The 18,927-nt window shown below is 37.4% G+C and overlaps 1 protein-coding gene across 4 annotated transcripts in view; it reads left to right on the top strand.

Moving 5' to 3' along the window:
• FOXJ3 (forkhead box J3) overlaps positions 1 to 18,927 on the top strand; it is a 141,754-nt gene that overhangs the window by 11,220 nt on the left and 111,607 nt on the right. For 2 of the 4 annotated variants that reach the window (XM_041738116.1, XM_041738115.1), the window contains exons 2-3: positions 267 to 404; positions 10,411 to 10,471. In XM_041738116.1, coding sequence (XP_041594050.1) covers positions 10,428 to 10,471 — 44 coding nt within the window. In that variant the 5' untranslated portion in view covers positions 267 to 404; positions 10,411 to 10,427. The remainder of the gene's footprint in view (positions 1 to 266; positions 405 to 10,410; positions 10,472 to 18,927) is intronic. The other 2 variants (XM_041738118.1, XM_041738114.1) reach the window with 1 other exon arrangement.

Genomic DNA, 18,927 nt, shown 5'->3' with positions numbered 1-18,927 from the left:
ATGTGGCGCTCAAAACAGAGCATAATACTCCAGTTGTGAACCAACCAGGGAAGAGTGCTTGGGACCAGGGCCCTTCCTTGATCTGGATACTATTCTTTTAATGAAGTTTAAGATTGTATTTTGTTTCTTTTTAGCAGCTGAGTCACTCTCTTGGTTCATATTCAGTTCTCATATTAATTTACAAGAAGTTCTTTGAGTAGATTCAGAGAGATTTCCTATTAGTAGAGCTAACAAATGAATGCCGGTTTTCTTCTGATTGAGTCTAGGCTGTTTTCTTCAGAAGTACCAGTCATTCTTAAGCTTCCTGAAATCTGAGAAAGAAAAGAAAAAGAATTAATTGTACAGTGCTGGAGTTGACCAAGTAACAGGAAGGTCCACAAGTGCATTGCTGAGTATTTGCAAAAGTAGGTAAAGTATAATGAATCCTCATATACCCATCACAGGTCTGTCATTAAGCTATTTGCCATATATGCTTCAACAGCCTTTTTTTCTTTTTTCTTTTTGCTTATTTTATTTATTTTTTTAAGTCTTAAAAATATTTTGAGAGAGAGAATGAGCCTGGGGGAAGGGTAGAGGGAGAGGGACAGGCAGGTTCTCTGCTGAGCAGGGAGCCCCACTCGGTGCTTGATCCCAGGACCCTGGGATCGTGGTCTGAGCCACCCAGTCAGTTAATTTGACATGTACCTGGACCACTAGGAACCAGCAATCCAATGTTAGAGATAGATGGATACAAAACAATACAAAGCAGATTATTTGCCTTCTGGTGTCATGCGTTGATTATATATTTTTGTTTTTTTCCTGGAAAATACTGCCAGTGGAATCTTAACCATTACTTTAGTCATGTATTGATGAGGAACCTCCAGGTGATTCCCTCTTGAATCCATCTAAATTATACTGTTTTTGCTTGGTACTCAGTGTTCCCACTAGCTCCCACCTTTAACAGATGTGGAACTCAAGGCACAACCTCCTTTTTTTTTTTTTAAACGAAATTTATATAATTGTGCAGAATTTTCATTTTTCAAACAAGATTATTGACATTTTGAGAGCAGAAACCTTGTTTTTTTCTGTGTAATATTGGGAAGCTTATACTAATAAGTATTTATGGAGACTATGGGTACCCATGCTAGTGGTCCTATTCTTACTTCCTCTTACCCCACCCCCCAGAGTCAGCCAGCCAAAGCTTTTGCTAGTTAAAAGTAAATAATGCAGATCTTAGTCTCTTCTCTTACCCCAGAAGCCTCCTTAAAAAAAAAAAAAAAAAAAAAAAAAAAGCCCTTTCGGTAGTCTGAATCACAGATAATAGATACGTGGTTTGCATGTGGCCATTTCCCCTTCACTTTGTCCATGGCAAACTACTAATTACTGGTTGTTTTTAGACATGACCTCCTCAGTGTAGCACTTCAGGTAGCTATTACCTATTGAACATAATTGGTAAATGATATGAAGCCTTTCTGCTAGCCATGTTGTAAACCAGTAGTTCCTGTGCATCAGAATCAGCTGATATGCTTTTATTTAACAAATTCCCTAGGTTTCACCCTAGAGTTGAGTCAGGGTTTTTAGTGATGGGATAAAATTTGTTCTTACAATGTTGGCAGTGGTTTGTGGACTGCCTTTGGACCAGATAGGTAATTTTTATTTTGTTAAACAGCTCTAGGAGTGGGAGACTGTAGCTTCCTATCTTTTTGGTTGCAGTACAGTATGACATTCCTCTGGTGATCAGTACATTCTGATGTGTTCAGTTTACTTTTCAGGGATATGGTAGGATCTCTTGCTTTGAATTACACCAGGCAAAGCACATGAATCAAATGCCCAAGATAAAGATACAGGATCCAGAGAGGTGGCATCTTGGCTTTCTAAATATAACTGAGTTTAAATTTAAAGCCTCAAAACCCTTCAGCCTTCTGAAAGCCTATTCTCTCTGTTTAGTGAATACCTTTAAAAGTTTAAAGTGGAAGAGTTCAACATTTTTGATTAAGTAAACAATCTTTTGAATTTTTCATATTTCAGTACATTCAGTAAAAGCGACTTGAACATAATATTTAATTTCATATACTTTTGTCAGATTTTCCATTAAAAACAAATCTGTAAATTGGGAACAAGTTCTTTATTAGACCACATAATAGGATTTTAGGACTGGAAATTGTGGTTAAGTTATTGAGCAGAGTAGAGAGACTGAAGCTTCAGGATTACCCAGTGAGTTAATGACAGACCCAGAAATAGAATCCTGTGTTATTTACTTGGGTTATGATTTAGTTTGAAGAGGGTGGCCTGTGATCTGTTTACATAAATTGCAGGAAGTAAGGTTTGGGGTTTGTAAAAAGCTATATAGCTCTGTGTTGTTTGGCCAAGAAGCTCCTCTCTCCCCCACATTTACCGCCTGTTTGACACCAGACATAAACTATGGAGTTCGGGAAAGAGGCAGTTAGTTCAGACTCCTTAGTCTTAAAACAGTCTTAAAAAGCTAAAAGCTGATTGTTGCTTGGCATGCACTTTTTTTTTTTTTTTTTTTTTAGTCTTCCGTTATTAGAGAACAACAGACCTGTCCTTGTTTTAGGAGGAGAGTGGCAGTTAACCTAAGTAGTTGATTTGTAGATACTAGTAGAATTTTCTCTAGAATTTTGTATAAAACTTTTTTTTTTTTTGTGAACCGTAAGGGTATCTTCATTAAACATGTTTAATTAATAGATGATACAGTTTGGAAATAGTGGAACTCACCAGAAAACAAACTTTCCTGAACCACTAATGATTCAGGGGTTATATATTTGAAAATATTGCTGTAGTAGCATTGCTTTCTGGTGAAGTCATTACTTTTTTACTCTACCTTTCCTGTTCCAGTTTGGGGGTGGGGGTGGCTCCTGTGGCACTAGCGAGGGAAGCAGGAACTTAAGAACATTTGTGTGATGGACTTCTAAACTTCTCTCATTTTTTGAAGCTTTATTGAGATAGAATTCATATACAGTTCACCTATTTAAAGTGTGAAATTCAGTGTTTTTAATGTATTCACAGGGTTGTGTAAGCATCACTGCAGTCTAATTTTAGAACATCTTCCTCTCTCTGAAAGAAACTCCATCCCCAGTCAGTCCCCTTTAGTCCCCTACTCCTCAGACCCTAAGAAACTACTAATCTTATTAAATGTAACCAGTGATCCACAGTCTAACTACTAATATAAATTTGCCTGTTTTGGACATTTGATGTAAATGGAATCATGTAGTCTTGTGACTGCTTTCTTTCACGTAGCATGTTTTCCAGGATCATGTTGTAGCATGTATCATTCCTTTTTATTACCAATTACTATTCCACTGTATGGATATAGCATATCTTAACTTATCCATTCATCAACTAATGGGCATTTGGATTTTTACTTTTTTGCTGTTAAGATTTAATGCTGCTATGAACATTTGTGTATAGATTTTTCTATGCATGAATGTTTTAATTTCTTTGGTATATACCCTAGGAGTGGAGTGGCTATGTCATATGGTAACTAGTTTAACTTTTTAGTAAACTGCTCAACTGTTTGTGAAGTGGCTGCACTCTTACATTTCCACTAGCAATATATAAGTTTCAGTTTCTCTACACCTTTGCAACACTGTTATTGTCTATTTTTTTTTATTATAGTTATCCTGGTGAGTATGAAGTGGTATCTCATTGTGGTTTTGATTTGCATTTCCCTGATGATTAATCTTTTCATGTGCTTAATGCACACTTACAGATCTTAGTAACTTTTATCTTTGCCCTTTTATTTTTGCAGTCAGATGCTCTACCCATGAGCTGTATCTCCAAATTTTTGCCCACTTTAAATTGTGTTACTTTTTTATTATTGTGTTTTAAGGGTTTTTCATATATTCTGGATACTTGTTTTTCTAACTGCAGATTGGTCCTAAATTATTTGCCTTGAAGTAGCGAGAGGTAGTTGATGGATACAGATTTTATTTAAAAGGTCTAGTGAGTTTTCAGTCAGATTTTGTTCTTAGTTTACCTGTACTCTCTTTTTTCACTGCTTGTGGAACCTGTTCTATTCATTTATTGAACAAACATGACAGTTAACTATATACCAGGTTCTGGGATGTAACAGAATGAAACAAACTATTTCTCTGCTTTCCAGTGGGAGAGAAACACAGTAAAACAGGTCATATCTGTTGGTGATCAGCTGTAAAGAAAACAGGGTAATGGGGGATGCAGTGTGATGAATGTTGTAACATACTCACCTTCTCTGATTCCTTAATCTGTTCCTCTCTGACTGCTTGACCTTATTGCATTTCCCATTTATTTTCATTTTGTTCAATTTGTAGCTAACCCTGTATTTTAGCTACAAACCCAGTCTTAATTCTTAACCCTTTTGCAGTCTATTTTTTTTTTTCACTAGGACTCAAAACCCACCCTCTTACTATTAATTCTCTTTTAATAAAAGCCAATATTCTGTTTTCAGTATGTGTCCATCTTAACATGTAGCATTATTGCTTTTTCTGCGCATTAAATCACTTGCAGCCATCTCCGGTACAATTTTCTTAAAAAAAAATTTTTTTTTTAAACTAGTTCCTCTTCTCTTAATTATCAGAGCTCTCCAAAGTTATGTTTGGCCTCTCGTTTTCCTTTAATACTCCCGTGGTGAATTGATCATTTTCACATGATTTTTTTTTTTTTTAAGATTTTATTTATGAGAGAGAGAGAGAGAGAGAGAGAGAAGGAGAAGGCAGGCTCCTTGCAGGGAGTCTGATGTGGGACTCAATCCCTGCACCTGGGATCACGCCCTGAGATGAAGGCAGACGCTCAACTCCTGAGCCACCCAGGCGTCCAATTCTCACATGATTTTAATTGCTTTCTGGAGCATAGGACTCTGAGATCTCACTTTTTAGCTCAAGCTGCTCCAGTACCTTCAGGTGGAGGTGAGATGGGCCGCCTATGGCTACTCAGCAGGATTCTTTTCCCTTTACTCCTTCCTCTGGCAGATTTCTTTTGTTCAGGCTGATTAAGATAGGTAATTTCTTTGACTGCTTTAATAATTACCTGTGACTAATGGTATAACAAGTCACAATGCTCAGTTAAGTAATATGAGTCAAAGGGGTTATTCCTTCATGGATGCTAGTGAATTTTATACTTTCAAGTCTTTTATAAGACAGGTCTAAGTTCAGAAGTAGAAAAAAAAAGGAATAGTCTCTTAACCTCTAGTGCTGTAGCTTTTATTTTAAACAAACTTGTAGTTCTTTTTTCTAAGGTTACACTGATGCTTTAATTCAAGCTGTAGCCACAGAGAATCTGAGGCATGAATCTTCTCTTTTGTAGAGTAGGAAATTAAGCCTTAGAAAAATTAATAGTATACCTAAGGTCACTATTGGTATTCCAATCTGTGTCTTGACTCAAGGTCGTGAATGTTGAGTTCTTTGTAAACTTATAAAGCATTACATCTCTGTGTCAGTGGGAGAGGGAAAATTAGATAAGAATTAGGGAGCTTTTTAAAAATACTTCATCCCATTTCACCTCCTGCTCCTAAATAATGCGTTATTATACTACTGTTAGTCTGATAAACATCTTCCTAAATGTAAATACTTTGTAACTCATATATTTTATTAAAAAAAATTAATCTCTGTGCCTACTGTGGGGCTCAAACTCACAACTCTAAGATCAAGGTCGCATGCTCTACTGAGTTAGCCATGTGCCCCTGTAACTCAATTTAATATACACTAGAAGACTGCTTATCTTAAAAGGAATTCCATAATCTTGTGTTGGTGACAGTGTAGAGTACAGTTGCTTCTATTGGAGCATACTCATCAGTGAATGATTCATCTTTACCACTCATTTTCCGGTTGCCATTCTATACAAACCTACTTGTATGTTGGTTTTTAAAGGGTTTGGAGAAAATTCTACTAGGTGCTTTTGACACTAGCTCAAACTGTATAAATTATGGATATAAATGAATGAATTAATATACTCAACTATAGCTGGCTTCAGAAATGTGAGTTTGTAATTCAGAGGACACTGGGACTTTCCTGACCGAACTGTAAACTTTAGCCTTCTTTTCTTTCCATGTTGCTTGCTGGTCGTTTGCTGGGTAGAGAGAAGATTGGCAGATGTTTGTTCTTTCAGTTAACCAGCCTAGAGTTCACCATTTAGGAGGAGTAATCTAGATTAAAAATGAATTAAAATTCAGATTAAAAACTGAAACTAAGGCACTGAGGCTAAAGCAAATCAGAAAGATACCTGGGAGCTAGAGTTGGTAGTAAATGGTAACTAATTGGAGGTCCTAAGGTTGTTGATGTTTGGGGGACTCAAAATATAAGATCCTTTTCCCTGGCCTGAGGAGGGAATTTTGAACTGAGGAGTTTAGCGAGAACCAACAGATGAAAAAAATTAGTTTTTATTTTTTTATTATTTTTTAAGATTTTATTTATTCATGAGAGACAGAGACAGAGAGGCAGAGACACAGGCAGAGGGAGAAGCAGGCTCCATGCAGGGAGCTTGATGTGGGACTCGATCCCAGGACTCCAGGATCACGCCCTGTGCCGAAGGCAGGTGCTAAACCACTGAGCCACCCAGGGATCCCAAAATTACTGTTTTTAAATATAGTTTTTTATTGAGATACATACTCACATACCATAAAGTTTCCATTTTAAGGCATATAATTGGGTGGTTTTATACTGAAGGTTTTTTTTTTTTTTTTTTAGAGATTTTTGTTTATATTTATTTGAGAGAGAAAAGAGGGAGAGAATTAGCACTAGTGGAGGGAGGAGCAGTGGGAGAGGGACAAGCAGACTGTCACTGAGCGTGGAGCCCAATGTGGGGCTTGATCCCATGACTCTGAGATCATGACTGAGCTGAAACTAAGGGTCAGACACTCAGTTGACTGAGCACCCAGGTGCCTCTCTACTAAAGGTTTTTATTCACAAATTTGTACAACTGTCAACTGCTATCAAGTGCCAGAACACTTTCATCATTCCAAAAAAAGCCTGATAGAAGTCCCTCCCTGTTCCCTCATCTTCTGGTCACTACTAATCTGTTTTCCAAATATGTGATCTATTGTGTCTGACTTCTTTCACTTAGCATAAGGCTCTCAAGGTCATCCATGTTGTATCTTGTAACAGGTCTTCATTCCTTTTTATGACTGAATAATATTGTATATTATATGAATATTGTATACCACAATATACCAAATGTGGTATACCACATTTCATTTATCCATTCATAAGTTGGACATTTGGTTTATTTCCACTTTTTGGCCATTATAAGTAATAACTGCTATGAACATTTGTATGCAAGTTTTTGCACATATATGTTTTAAATTCTGTTGGGCATGCACACACATGTACCTGTGTGAGTGTGTCCATCTATCCATCCCCAAGAGGATTTCTTTTCTATAAACACATACATACATACATTTGTGAATTGCTGGGTCATATGGTAACTTTTGGAGGAGTTACCTTTGTTTTTGCTAAAGCTGATGTTGTAGAATATTACAGAATGCTATTTAGATCTTAAAGTCAAGTGGGCTGGCTCACTCTCCATTCTTTTATCCCTGCCTACGAATCTAGACCATGGGACAGCCCATCTGATACGTAGATTGTTAGGGTCAACAGAGCAGTGCATCCAGATCACTGCCTGTGGAGGAGTCCTGATGTAGAGTCCCGAGTTAGCTCTACCCAGTAATCAAGTTACTTACCTCTTTGGTGGGGAGTGGGTTAAGAGCTCAGGAGTGTTTAGAGAAGTCATTTCTCACAGAAATAAAAAAATGGAAAGAGGTGTTCTGTTTTAACAAAGGCAAAGAAAGGAGTTAGGCTAAAAGGCCATTCTTAAGTAAAAGGACTTCTGTCATTTTATGATAGGAACTTTATTAAAGAAAGATGATCATTTTTGTTTTGGAATGACAGATTTGTTTTTTCCAGGATGGAATGTTGTTAGATATTTGTTTGGAGATTAGGAGATTGATCCCTGTTAGAGATTTGAGAGTCATACAGGTAATTGAAACAGAGGAGTAGTTAATCACTCATAAAGTAAAACAGAAAAAAAAAAAGGCTTTAGTAGGGTTGCCTGGGTGTCTTAGTGGTTGAGTGTCTGCCCTTAGCTCAGGTTGTGAACCCCGGGTCCTAGGATCAGTCCGCATCAGGCTCCCTGAAGGGATCCTTCTTCCTGTGCCTTTGTCTCTGCCTCTCTCATTGAATAAGTAAATAAAATCTTTTTTTTTTTTTTTAAGGGTCTAGTAATTACCATATCTGGAGATCTTTGAGGTTTTGGTTCTGCAAACTGATACTTCAGCTTTATCTTACTCTAAGGTGGCTTGTTTCCTTTTGTGTTTTTTTTTTTTTTTTTTAATTTATTTATTCGTGAGAGACATAGACAGGGATAAGCAGGCTCCCTGGAAGAGCCGGATGCAGGACTTGATCCCAGACTCTGGGATCACACCCTAAACCGAAGGCAGATGCTCAACTGCTGAGCCACCCAGGTAGGTGTCCCTCCTGGGTTTTGTGATCCCCCCATTCCTTCTGGGTTTTCTGATTTTTGATTGTGAATTTATTTATTTTGGTACCTTATCTGGGAATTCTAGGCCTAGATCAAAGGCAGATTCCCCAGAGAGGATTTGCATTTGTTTTTCTCAAGGACAGGTGGGGAATAATACCATTCTAGGACTACTGTAAACAAAATTCTATGTATGAAGCTTTTTAAACCGTGAGAGGGGAGAGTCAGCTTAGGTGAGAGTCAGCTTATGATTATCAGTATCAGGGGAGATACTGTTTTACTGCAATCATAGGCCCCCATCCCCTGGCTGGCACTCAGTGCCAAGGTTAAGCAAGCAAGTTTTCCTTGCTATCTCTTGGGTAATACCTGGACTTTGCCTCTTGTACCTTGGGCCCCATTAGGCCTTCTAAGTGCAAGCTGAAATTCATAGGGTTTGGCAAAATGCCTTGAAGGTGAATGAAAGCTGGTTTCAGTTCCCTGCATACTTCTTTAGTTTCTCTGTTATATTTAGTTTTTAGGCCTTGATCAGATGTTATTTTCCTTCAGGATTATTGATTAATTTTTAAAGATTTTGGAAGATTTTATCCAGTGTTTGTAATTTTCAGTGACATGTTGATTAAGCTATCTATTCTGTCATTTTGGCAGGAATAGAAGTGCCTTGTCTCTCTCTAGTGCATGCAGGAACAATTAGATGCAAGGAATTCATTCAGCCTCTAGCTTAAAGGTTATAACCTTGGGACAGAATCTAATGTTTTGTTTGGTCCACATTGTATTTAGAAAAGAAAAATCAGGAGAATGCAAATAAAATTTTGGATATCTTGCTTATCTTGAAAAATTAGTTCTTAGAATATTGGGTTTGCAATTAATTCTCCTTAGCAGCAATTGGCTGGAACTGGGAATAGCAGCTGATCCATCTCCTTCAGTGTGAACATGTTCTCTTTAGTTGTACACAATCTCCACTATTTGTGCAGTGTATACATATGTTTATGCTTATGCCCATTCCAAGTTCTCTCATTCATGTTACCTGTAGACATTTGTGGATCATCCTTGTGCCCGGTAGTAGTACTAATAGACAATTTTACATTTGTTCATTGATTTTAATTCTAACAACAAACCTGGAATTTATCCCTGATGAGTAAATAGAATTATATAGGCAGTATTTATTCCCAAGTTACAGATGAAGAATCTTAGGTTCAGTGAGGTTACATAAATTCTTTAAGGTCTTTTAGTGTCATAGTTAATTTTTTTTTTTTAAGATTTTATTTATTCATGAGAGAGAGAGAGAGAGAGAGAGAGAGGCAGAGACACAGGCAGAGGGAGGCAGAGGGAGAAGCAGGCTCCATGCAGGGAGCCCGATGTGGGACTTGATCCTGGGACTCCAGGACCACTCCTTGGGCCAAAGGCAGGCGCTAAACCGCTGAGCCACCCAGGGACCCCCATAGTTAATTTTGAACCTAGAGTTTCTTATTCAAAACTCCTGTTTGAGTGCTATTTTTAACTTTAAGTGATGGAACTGTTCTTTCTTCAGGTGAAGTCTTAAGTCCAGTATAAAAGAAATCAATAAAGATAACGCTGTTTTGATTGAAGAGTAGATGGCATAGGGGACAATTATGTGAGGATGGGAACCTGCATACTCATTATTATCCTCTCCGTATAATACTTAGCATAACAAGTTTGTTGAATTTTATGTTTTCAGCTCCTTTGGATGTTACAATTATAGTGTGTTTTTCTTATGCTTCCTGGTATGTCTGTCTTCAGTATAATTCCTCTCATTGTTTAATAGCATTTTTGATTCATAAAGGTAAATGTTCAGGTAGAGTTGAATATTTTAGCCTTCTGTTTGTTTTCAGAGTGTTTTAATTAGAAATGAATCTTTTTTTTTTTTTTTTTTTTTAAGAAATGAATCTTATTTATAGTTTAATATACTTTGGAGCTTCTGATAACTAACTTTTCTTTACTTTTCAGATTCTTTTTGTGGCCAGATGGGTTTGTATGGACAGGCTTGTCCATCTGTAACTTCATTAAGGTGAGTGCTCTTCTTTTCCTTACTGGAATGTGTAACATTTTAAAAGTTCAACTGGTCAGGTCATATTAGAATGAATTTCAAGGTAAGGTTCGTAATAAAATATTGTTTTGTCAGACAGTGCTATTTGATGGGTTGGGAGATATTTTTGTGTATGGAGATATTTGTAGTAATGGGATTTGGATTTTAATTTCCAACTACTGAATTTATGTATGTTCTTATACATGGAATAACAAAATTTTTATACTTCTTTTTTAAAGAACTATTCTGCTTTCTAGTTGTTTTAATTAGAAAGTACACAGTAGAGTTTGATTGCTTTTGTAGCAGATTAAATAAGACTAGTTTTATCTATTTTTATCTCTTTTTAAATCATGATATAAATATACCGAGATTATCCTCACTTATAGTAAATAAGTAAAGCTTAAAAAGTAGAAACTAAGTTGTATATAATCCAGTAGTCTTAGGTTTTTTGAAGTTGCTAAATCCTTTTTACAAATTAAATCTTATGTGAAATCCTGTGAATAAAAGCATACAGGACTTTTTGCTTGCTTATTAGGTTTTCATGTTCTACCCTCACAATTGCCCCTGAGGTATTGTTGCAGTTCCCAGAGCACAGTTTGAAAAAATAACCTAAATCTAATCTGTTAATTGAAATCTTTCAGACTAGAATGTGAATTGTTAATGGTAGCATGTCCTGGTTACAAGTAACTGCTGGAGCAGTATCATGTATTCATTTGGTATATTGAGCACCTGGGTATGTCGTTGGGCACTATTCTAAATGCTGACTATAGCAGTGAACATAACAGATAAAAATCCTATAATCATGGAGCTGCATTCTGGTGAGGGGATAATTAATAAACAAGAAATATCTGTTAGTATATATAGTGCCAGAGCAAGCACAAGAAGCATGTTAGTGACGGTGATGAGGGCTAAGTGAAAAAATAGTGAAGGGGAATGGGAAATAATAGGGTTGTGTGTCATTTTAGTCAAGGAAAGCTTTACTGAAAATGTGATATTTGAAAACCTGAAAGAGTGATGGATTCTTCCATTTGGGGTATATGGAATATGAGCATTCCAGGCAGAGGGAATCCAGGAACTGATAGGCTTGAGACTTGCCTTGTGTTTTGGAAGACTAATGAAGAAGTCAGCATGGCTAGAACAGAGTAAGTGATGAATAGAGTTGGGAATGCCCAGTTTTGGAGGGCAGAAGGAGAGAGAGGAGAGATAAAAAGCTGTTAGAGCTATGAATGTGAAGTTAGGGAATCCTAAGGCTTGAAAGCAATTCTGGTGGTCTAGAATGCCACAGAAGAAAAATGAATTTGCATTTTTAAAAAAGATTTTCTGTATATTTGGCAGAGCAAGTGAGAGAGCAGGGGCCAGGGCAAAGGGAGTGGGAGAAGCAGGCTCCCCACTGAGCAGGGAGCCTGATAAGGGGCTTAATCCCAGGACCCTGGGATCATGACCTGAGCTGAAGGCTGACACTTAACCGTTTAGCCTACTGAGCCACTTAGGTGCCCCTGAATTTGCAGTTTTATGTACTTGAATTTTCAGCAGGCCAATGCTGGCTGTCCTTTGCTTCAGTAGAAAAGCTTTACTCTGCCATTATGGCACTTCTTTCCCTGAGAATGCATCTCCAGCTTATCATGGAAATAGATGGAGAGGTTGCTTTTCTACTTTGCTAGAGTGTATGTGTCCTCTGTCCGTACCTCCAAGTGAGGGACACCTATATAGCTCTGAAAAGAACCTTTTAAAAAAAAGAGACTATCATCTTTTTTTTTTTTTTTTTTAAGATTTTAAAAGTTCTTTATTCATAAGAGACATAAAGAGAGGCAGAGACATTGGCAGAGGGAGAAGCAGTCTCCTTGCAGGGAACCCAATGTGGGACTCGATCCCAGGACCCTGGTGTCATGCCCTGAGCCAAAGGCAGACACTCAACCACTGAGCCACCCAGGTGCCCCATCATCATTTCTTTGATTTCCAAAGCTGCTTTGGAACTAATTGACTTAATAGTGCTCAGAATGATGGGAGGAGTCATTTTACCCCCCTCCCCTTTTTAATATTTAAAACTTTGAATATGGCTATATTGGGATATTTTGGAGACTTTGATCTACTGATTAGACTTCCTTAAAGATATTTTAGTTGTGAGATATGCTGAAATAATCCTATACTAAAGTCATTGAGATTTTAAACCTCTTTGAGTATTTATGTGTAGGTTTAAGCCTATATGTGACATTGGGTTAGGAATAATGTATATCTAACTTCTGAGCTTGGTAGAATTATAGAATTGGAAGGAATGATGAAAGAAAAGAACTGTATGTTATTTGATCATTTGTAATGTTGTATTATAATTCTTGTGCATAATATTCTAGAATCAAATTTTTTTGTGTATATAGCTATACCTTTAGCATTTAATTAGTACTCTGTGGTGTCTGAGTTGGATTATTTAGTATCCTTATATACATCTTTCATTTTTGTAATATTCTGTATGGTCCATCTATGAAGCAGAGAGTTCCTATTCTTAAATGTGGTGGGGTAGAAAACTGTTGCTTGTCGTTGATTTTTTTTTTTTTCTTTTTTTGGTAACTGGAAGCAAGTATAACTTAATGATATAAAGAAGAGGAGAAAAGAAAGACTATTTTTTTTTGATGGTGGCGATAGGGGAGGAATCTGGATTACTTAAACCACAATGAACTTTAGTTTACTTTCGTATAGTCTTCTCCAGACCAGAAATGGCCTCCCTTGTTGCTTAACCAACTGAGCACCCAGGCACCCCTAAACAAGTTACTTTTGACACTTCTTTGCTTGTTATTATGGATAGCATTGAATTTTAACAGAACTTACTGTAACAGTATTATATTCTATATAATGAGCCTTTTTTTTTTCTTTTAAATCAGTCAGGTCCCGGTTAGGGGGCAGAAACCACACTGTTTGTTTGAACAGAGATTTTTCTTATTGAAGATTTTATTTATTTATTTGAGAGAGAGGGAGAGAAAGTGCACAAGTAGGCAGAGCAGCAGCCAGAAGGAAAGAGAGAAGGAGCAGGGAACCCGATGTGGGGCTTGATCCCAGGACTCTGGGATCATGACATGAACCAAAGGCAGACACTTAACAGTTGAGCCACCCAGGTGCCCCTGAATAGAGATATTTTAACAAAATGTTAAACAAAATGATTTAACAAAATCATTAACTAGATATAAAGTTAAGTAGGTAACAAAGGATAAAAATAAAACTATCATGGAGAGAGACACTTCAAGAAGCGTCTATCAGCACCAAGGGCTTAGAGACTAAAGGGAAAACCTAGAGACTTAGGAGGAAGGGTTCTGTAGAATCAAAGCTCAGACCTCTGAGGAAAAGACACTACATGGCTGGTGCTGGTGTCTGAGCTCAAGAGAAGGGTCCCACAGGTTTGAGCCTCAGACCTTTGAAGAGTGGGCATTGACTGGACTTGGTGTCTTTCACAAGTCTTGGGAGAACTATAACCTGGATTCACTTGCTACTATGGGAGGATATGCTGTTGTAGGAATGAGGAAATCTTTGCTGGAGTAAAGCCCAAAGAACAGACAGAAAGGCACCAGTATCTTTTTCCTACTCTGGGGTTTCAGTCCATCTTGAAATACTGGCTCTTGGCAGCCTGAGAGACAACCACCTAGCAAAGCGCAAACATGGTTTGCAGAATCCCAGTTTCAGCATCATTAAGGCAGATTGGAAAGAAGGGTGGGGGTTTGGAGCTGAGAGGCAATAACTTAATAACTTGTTCCAGCTAACTACTGAGAAGTAGGGTATAAAAAGATGTTTTTTTCAGATGTTTTGCAGCCAGTGTTTATCTGATTTTAGTAGAATACTTATATGTTGCTAAAAGAAAAAATCCTAATTTTGTAAATCATGTGAAATTATATTTATTTTTTATTTATTTATTTTTTTTTATGATAGTCACAGAGAGAGAGAGAGAGGCAGAGACACAGGCGGAGGGAGAAGCAGGCTCCATGCACCGGGAGCCTGATGTGGGATTCGATCCCGGGTCTCCAGGATCGCGCCCTGGGCCAAAGGCAGGCGCCAAACCGCTGCGCCACCCAGGGATCCCTGAAATTATATTTAAATTTGATATAAGATTCACAGTGATTCTTTGCAATCTGAATCTATTGCATTCATATCCTGAGTTTGGATAGTAAGAGTCTAGATAGTGAATAGTGCATCCTCTCCATCTGTTCAATTCCTCAGTTTTGGATAACAAGAATGAGAATTCAGATGATGATTGATATGGTTTCTATTAAACAATAGAATCTTAAAAATTTAGCAGAATCTGCTTGGTTCCTGAGTTTGTATAAGATAGATTTAGGGCAGTCCGGGTGGCTCGGCAGTTTAGCGCTGCCTTCAGCCCAGGGCCTGATCCTGGAGACCTGGGATCGAGTCCCATGTCGGGCTCCCTGCATGGAGCCTGCTTCTCTCTGCCTGTGTCTGTGCCCCCCCCCCCCTCTCTGTCTCTCATGAATAAATAAATAAAATCTTTTGAAAAGTATAGATTTGAGTCCTGAGATGTACCTGTATTTTATTTCTAAGTACAGAGTAAGAACAAAAGCTTACCAAAAAAGTAGAAACTTTCCTTGACATTTATGTAGACAAGTAAACACATATGTGTATATAACCTACTTCTTTTGCATTTTGTTACAATAGATTATTATAATTTGGTTTGATTAAAGCAAAATAAAATTTGATGTTTCTTTAGACTTGTTTAGTTCAGGCCCTTTATGTATTTCTGCATAGAGGATTGATTTTACAGTTCCCGTGTATATAAATCCTGGGACACTGGTGGTTATCAGTAGCACTATAAGTAGTTTCTGGTGACACCACCTTCTACCTGAGATCTCGTTTTTTCTTTTTTTTTTTTCCTATTTTTACTGGAATTTTTGCACTTTTTCCTTTTTGTTAGGCTTCTCCCTTAAAAATTATTTTAGAGAGTGTGTGCGTACTTGCCTTTGTGACCTGGGGGAGGGGCAGAGAGGGGGAGGGAATCCTCAGGCAGACTCTCCACTGAACACAGAGCCCAACATTGGGCTCCATCCCATGACCCTGAGATCATGGCCCTGTCAAAATCAAGAGTTTGGCCATTGAACTGACTGAGCCACCCAGGGTACCCTTTTATGCTTCTCCCTTAAAGATGCCTTTTATTATTGATCCAATCTGTCTGTTTAGGATATACTAGGAAACACATACGGATATTTTAGCACAGGAGAACCTCATGTGTTAGTGTCCCAGATAAATTTCCTGTCCATCTGTTTCCTCATTTCTCTTCTCTTGATATTGATGACCTTACTATTTAGAATGACCAGAAAAGGGTGGATTTATTTTAAGACCTCTTATTGCCTTATTTCTAGTAACAGGCTTGGTATTAATAAGGCAGCTTTGGTCTTAGAATTATAGTATAGACTATAATTCTATAGTCTATAGAGGGAGAATTATAATATAGACTATAGAATATAGTCTTAGAATTAGGTAAATGCAGGCTTAAGTTTCTGCCACGAATTACCCATATTATCTTGGAAAGTTATTTCACTTTTCCCAGTTTTGCGGTAACAGGGTTTTTAATGCTTATCTCACTGCTCTGTTAGGATTCATGGGATTAAATATATACATAAGTCACCTGGCATATTTTTTCTTTTCTCTTTTTCAGTAGTAGAAAGCAAAAGGGATCATCATTTTTAGAATAAAAGAGGACAGATTTGTATCCTTTGCTGTTAGCTCAAGAACATGGGAGATTTCCTCTATTTGCTCTGAATTCTTAGATTCTAAAGTAACTGCCAGTAGTGTTCAAGTTTGCAGCAGGCCTTCAGGCTAAGGATGTTGCTGACATTGAATATTACATATTTATTATATTTATAATTTTACGCTATTAGGTCTCTCCCACACAGTGGCAAAAATAGCCATTGTTTATCCTTGTTACCATGTTTATCAAGCTTTTTGGGGGAATTGATAGAATCTATTAATTTGCCTGTTTAGGTGTGGCATATTCCAATTAAATAAAGAGTAATGAGAAACCCTCTCAATTTTGACAATTACAGAGACTTTTCTAAACCATATTTTGAATTTTTCTGGCTTATATTGTAAAGCTTTATTGTCTGATACAGTAGTCATTAGCCTCATGTGACTATTTAAATTAAATAAAAATAAAAACAAAAAAATCAGTTTTTTAGTTACACTACATTTTAATTACCCAGTAGCTACACATGGCTAGTGGCTATCATACTGGATAGCACACATACATTTTCATTGTTGCAGAAAGTTCTTTTTTTCTTTTTTAAGATTTATTTATTTATTGGGGGCGGGGGGGAGACACAGGCAGAGGGAGAAGCAGGCTCCATGCAGGGAGCCTGACGTGGGACTTGATCTTGGGTCTCTAGGATCACTCCCCGGGCTGAACGCGGTGCTAAACCACTGCTCCACCGGGGCTGCCCTGTTGCAGAAAGTTCTGTTGGACAGTTCTGGCCTTGAGCATCCTAAATGTAATTTTATCTTTGATCTTAGATGACAGAATGCCCCAGGGCTTCCATTTCTGATTATTAGGTATTGAAGAGTATCACTTGACTAGTCATTGACTTAAGGACATATTATTAAAAAAGTTAACTTTTGCGACTAAATATTGACTTTGATATCTAGCATGTATGGTGTTCTCACTACTAGACCAGGCATTATTTAAGCATTTTAAAATACATTAATTAAATCCCTCCAACAGCTCTATTATAAGGCTGATACCATTGTTGTCTTCATTTCCTAATAAGTGAGGAAATAGAGATATAAAAGTTAAGCTAAACTGAAGGATATGCAGGGAATGAAGGGACAGAGCTGGGACTCATATGTAGGCTTTGCTCCAGTGCCCATCCTCTTAATCATGAAGTTCTGCCTCTTGGCTGTCAGTATTCATCATAATTTGAGTTTTTTTTCTTAAGATGAGGGATGTCAAAAATATTCTACTAATTGAGGATACTATAAAATAATTATAAAAGGGAAGTAGGGCAGCCCGGATGGCTCAGCTGTTTAGGACCACCTTCAGCCCAGGGCGTGATCCTGGAGACCCAGGATTGAGTCCCATGTCAGGCTCCCTGCGTGGAGCCTACTTCTCCTTCTGCCTATGTCTCTGCCTCTCTTTTTCTCTCTGTGTCTCTCATGAATAAATAAATAAGATCTTTAAAATAAAAAGGAAATATCAATTCAGGAAACTGGAGAGAAAAGTGATAGAAAACTAGTGAATTTACGTTCTCTAAAATTGAAAAAAAAACTTGTTATGAAAGGCAGCAGCTTTTTTTATAGGGAGATGGAGAAATTTGAGTTGTCACGAATTCATGTATGTGGGGGAAATGATATCAGAGGTAATAGGGAATAAAAAGCATCACTGGGTATGTTGGCAAAGTAAAAGAGTTAAGTATAAAATCTGTGCCTGTCAACAGTGTATAAGATATAAAATAGTACTGAAAAATAAAAAAGTGTTATGATTTGATTTAGTAAGCTTAGTTTAGTCAAACTTTGCTTGGCTGCAAGTAAAGGAAACTGGCACTGGATATGTTAAACAAAATAGAAAAGAAATTTATTTGTGGAGAATATGGGAGTATTTCACAGAACCAAGGGGATAGTTGGATCTCTTGAGGGGCTAGAACTTAGGTTCTTAGGAACCTAGGCAGTATACTCTCTCCTCTCTTGCTTTTCTCAGACTGTAATTTGTTTCCTCATTTCTACAAACCAACTTTCTTTGCCTTTTTTGGCACATGGCCATCCGATACCTCTCAAGTTCATAGCTTCTTCATTCAGGAGGCCATCTCAAACCTAATTTCAGTCCTAATTCTGAGTTCCTAAGGAGGAAAATTCAGGTGAACAACTTAGGTCAGGTGTCAACCCTGGTTCTCCTCCTTTAATTTGTTGGTATAGATATGACTTTCAGGGCCCTGGGGATGCAGATAACTCTGAGAAAGGGCATGGTGAGCTAAGCAAACTACTGCAGGAAATATCTGATACAAAGAAGCATGTATCCAATGTTGGGTGAGAAGAGTTAGGATTTCAAGAGAGGATTTTTTTTTTTTTAGGATTCAGACCCTTTTCTTGTAGTCATATGGGTAGTGAATGGGAGACTAGATTGCCACCTTCCTTTTGGAATTGTGCATTTGGAACTGGAATCTTGTTCCAGTTCTGTTGACTTTGACAGATACGTATTGAATACATACTCATTATGTGCTTACTATCATTCAAGATTCTCATAGAAACAATAAAAGAAAAGGACAACAGAAAGATTATTTTGCCTCCTACTGATGCTTACTTGAGAATCTGAGGGATAGGTGCTTATGGACAGGTCCCTGTTTTTTTGTTTTTTTGTTTTTTTTTTAATTTTTTTTTTTTAATTTTTTTAAAATTTTTTATTTATTTATGATAGTCACAGAGAGAGAGAGAGAGAGAGAGAGAGAGGCAGAGACACAGGC

This window comes from Vulpes lagopus, chromosome 23 (assembly GCF_018345385.1).
Source record: "Vulpes lagopus strain Blue_001 chromosome 23, ASM1834538v1, whole genome shotgun sequence".
Classification (NCBI taxonomy): Eukaryota; Metazoa; Chordata; class Mammalia; order Carnivora; family Canidae; genus Vulpes; species Vulpes lagopus.
The sequence above is the reverse complement of the archived record's forward strand: the minus strand, read 5'-3'. Positions and strand labels throughout refer to the sequence as shown.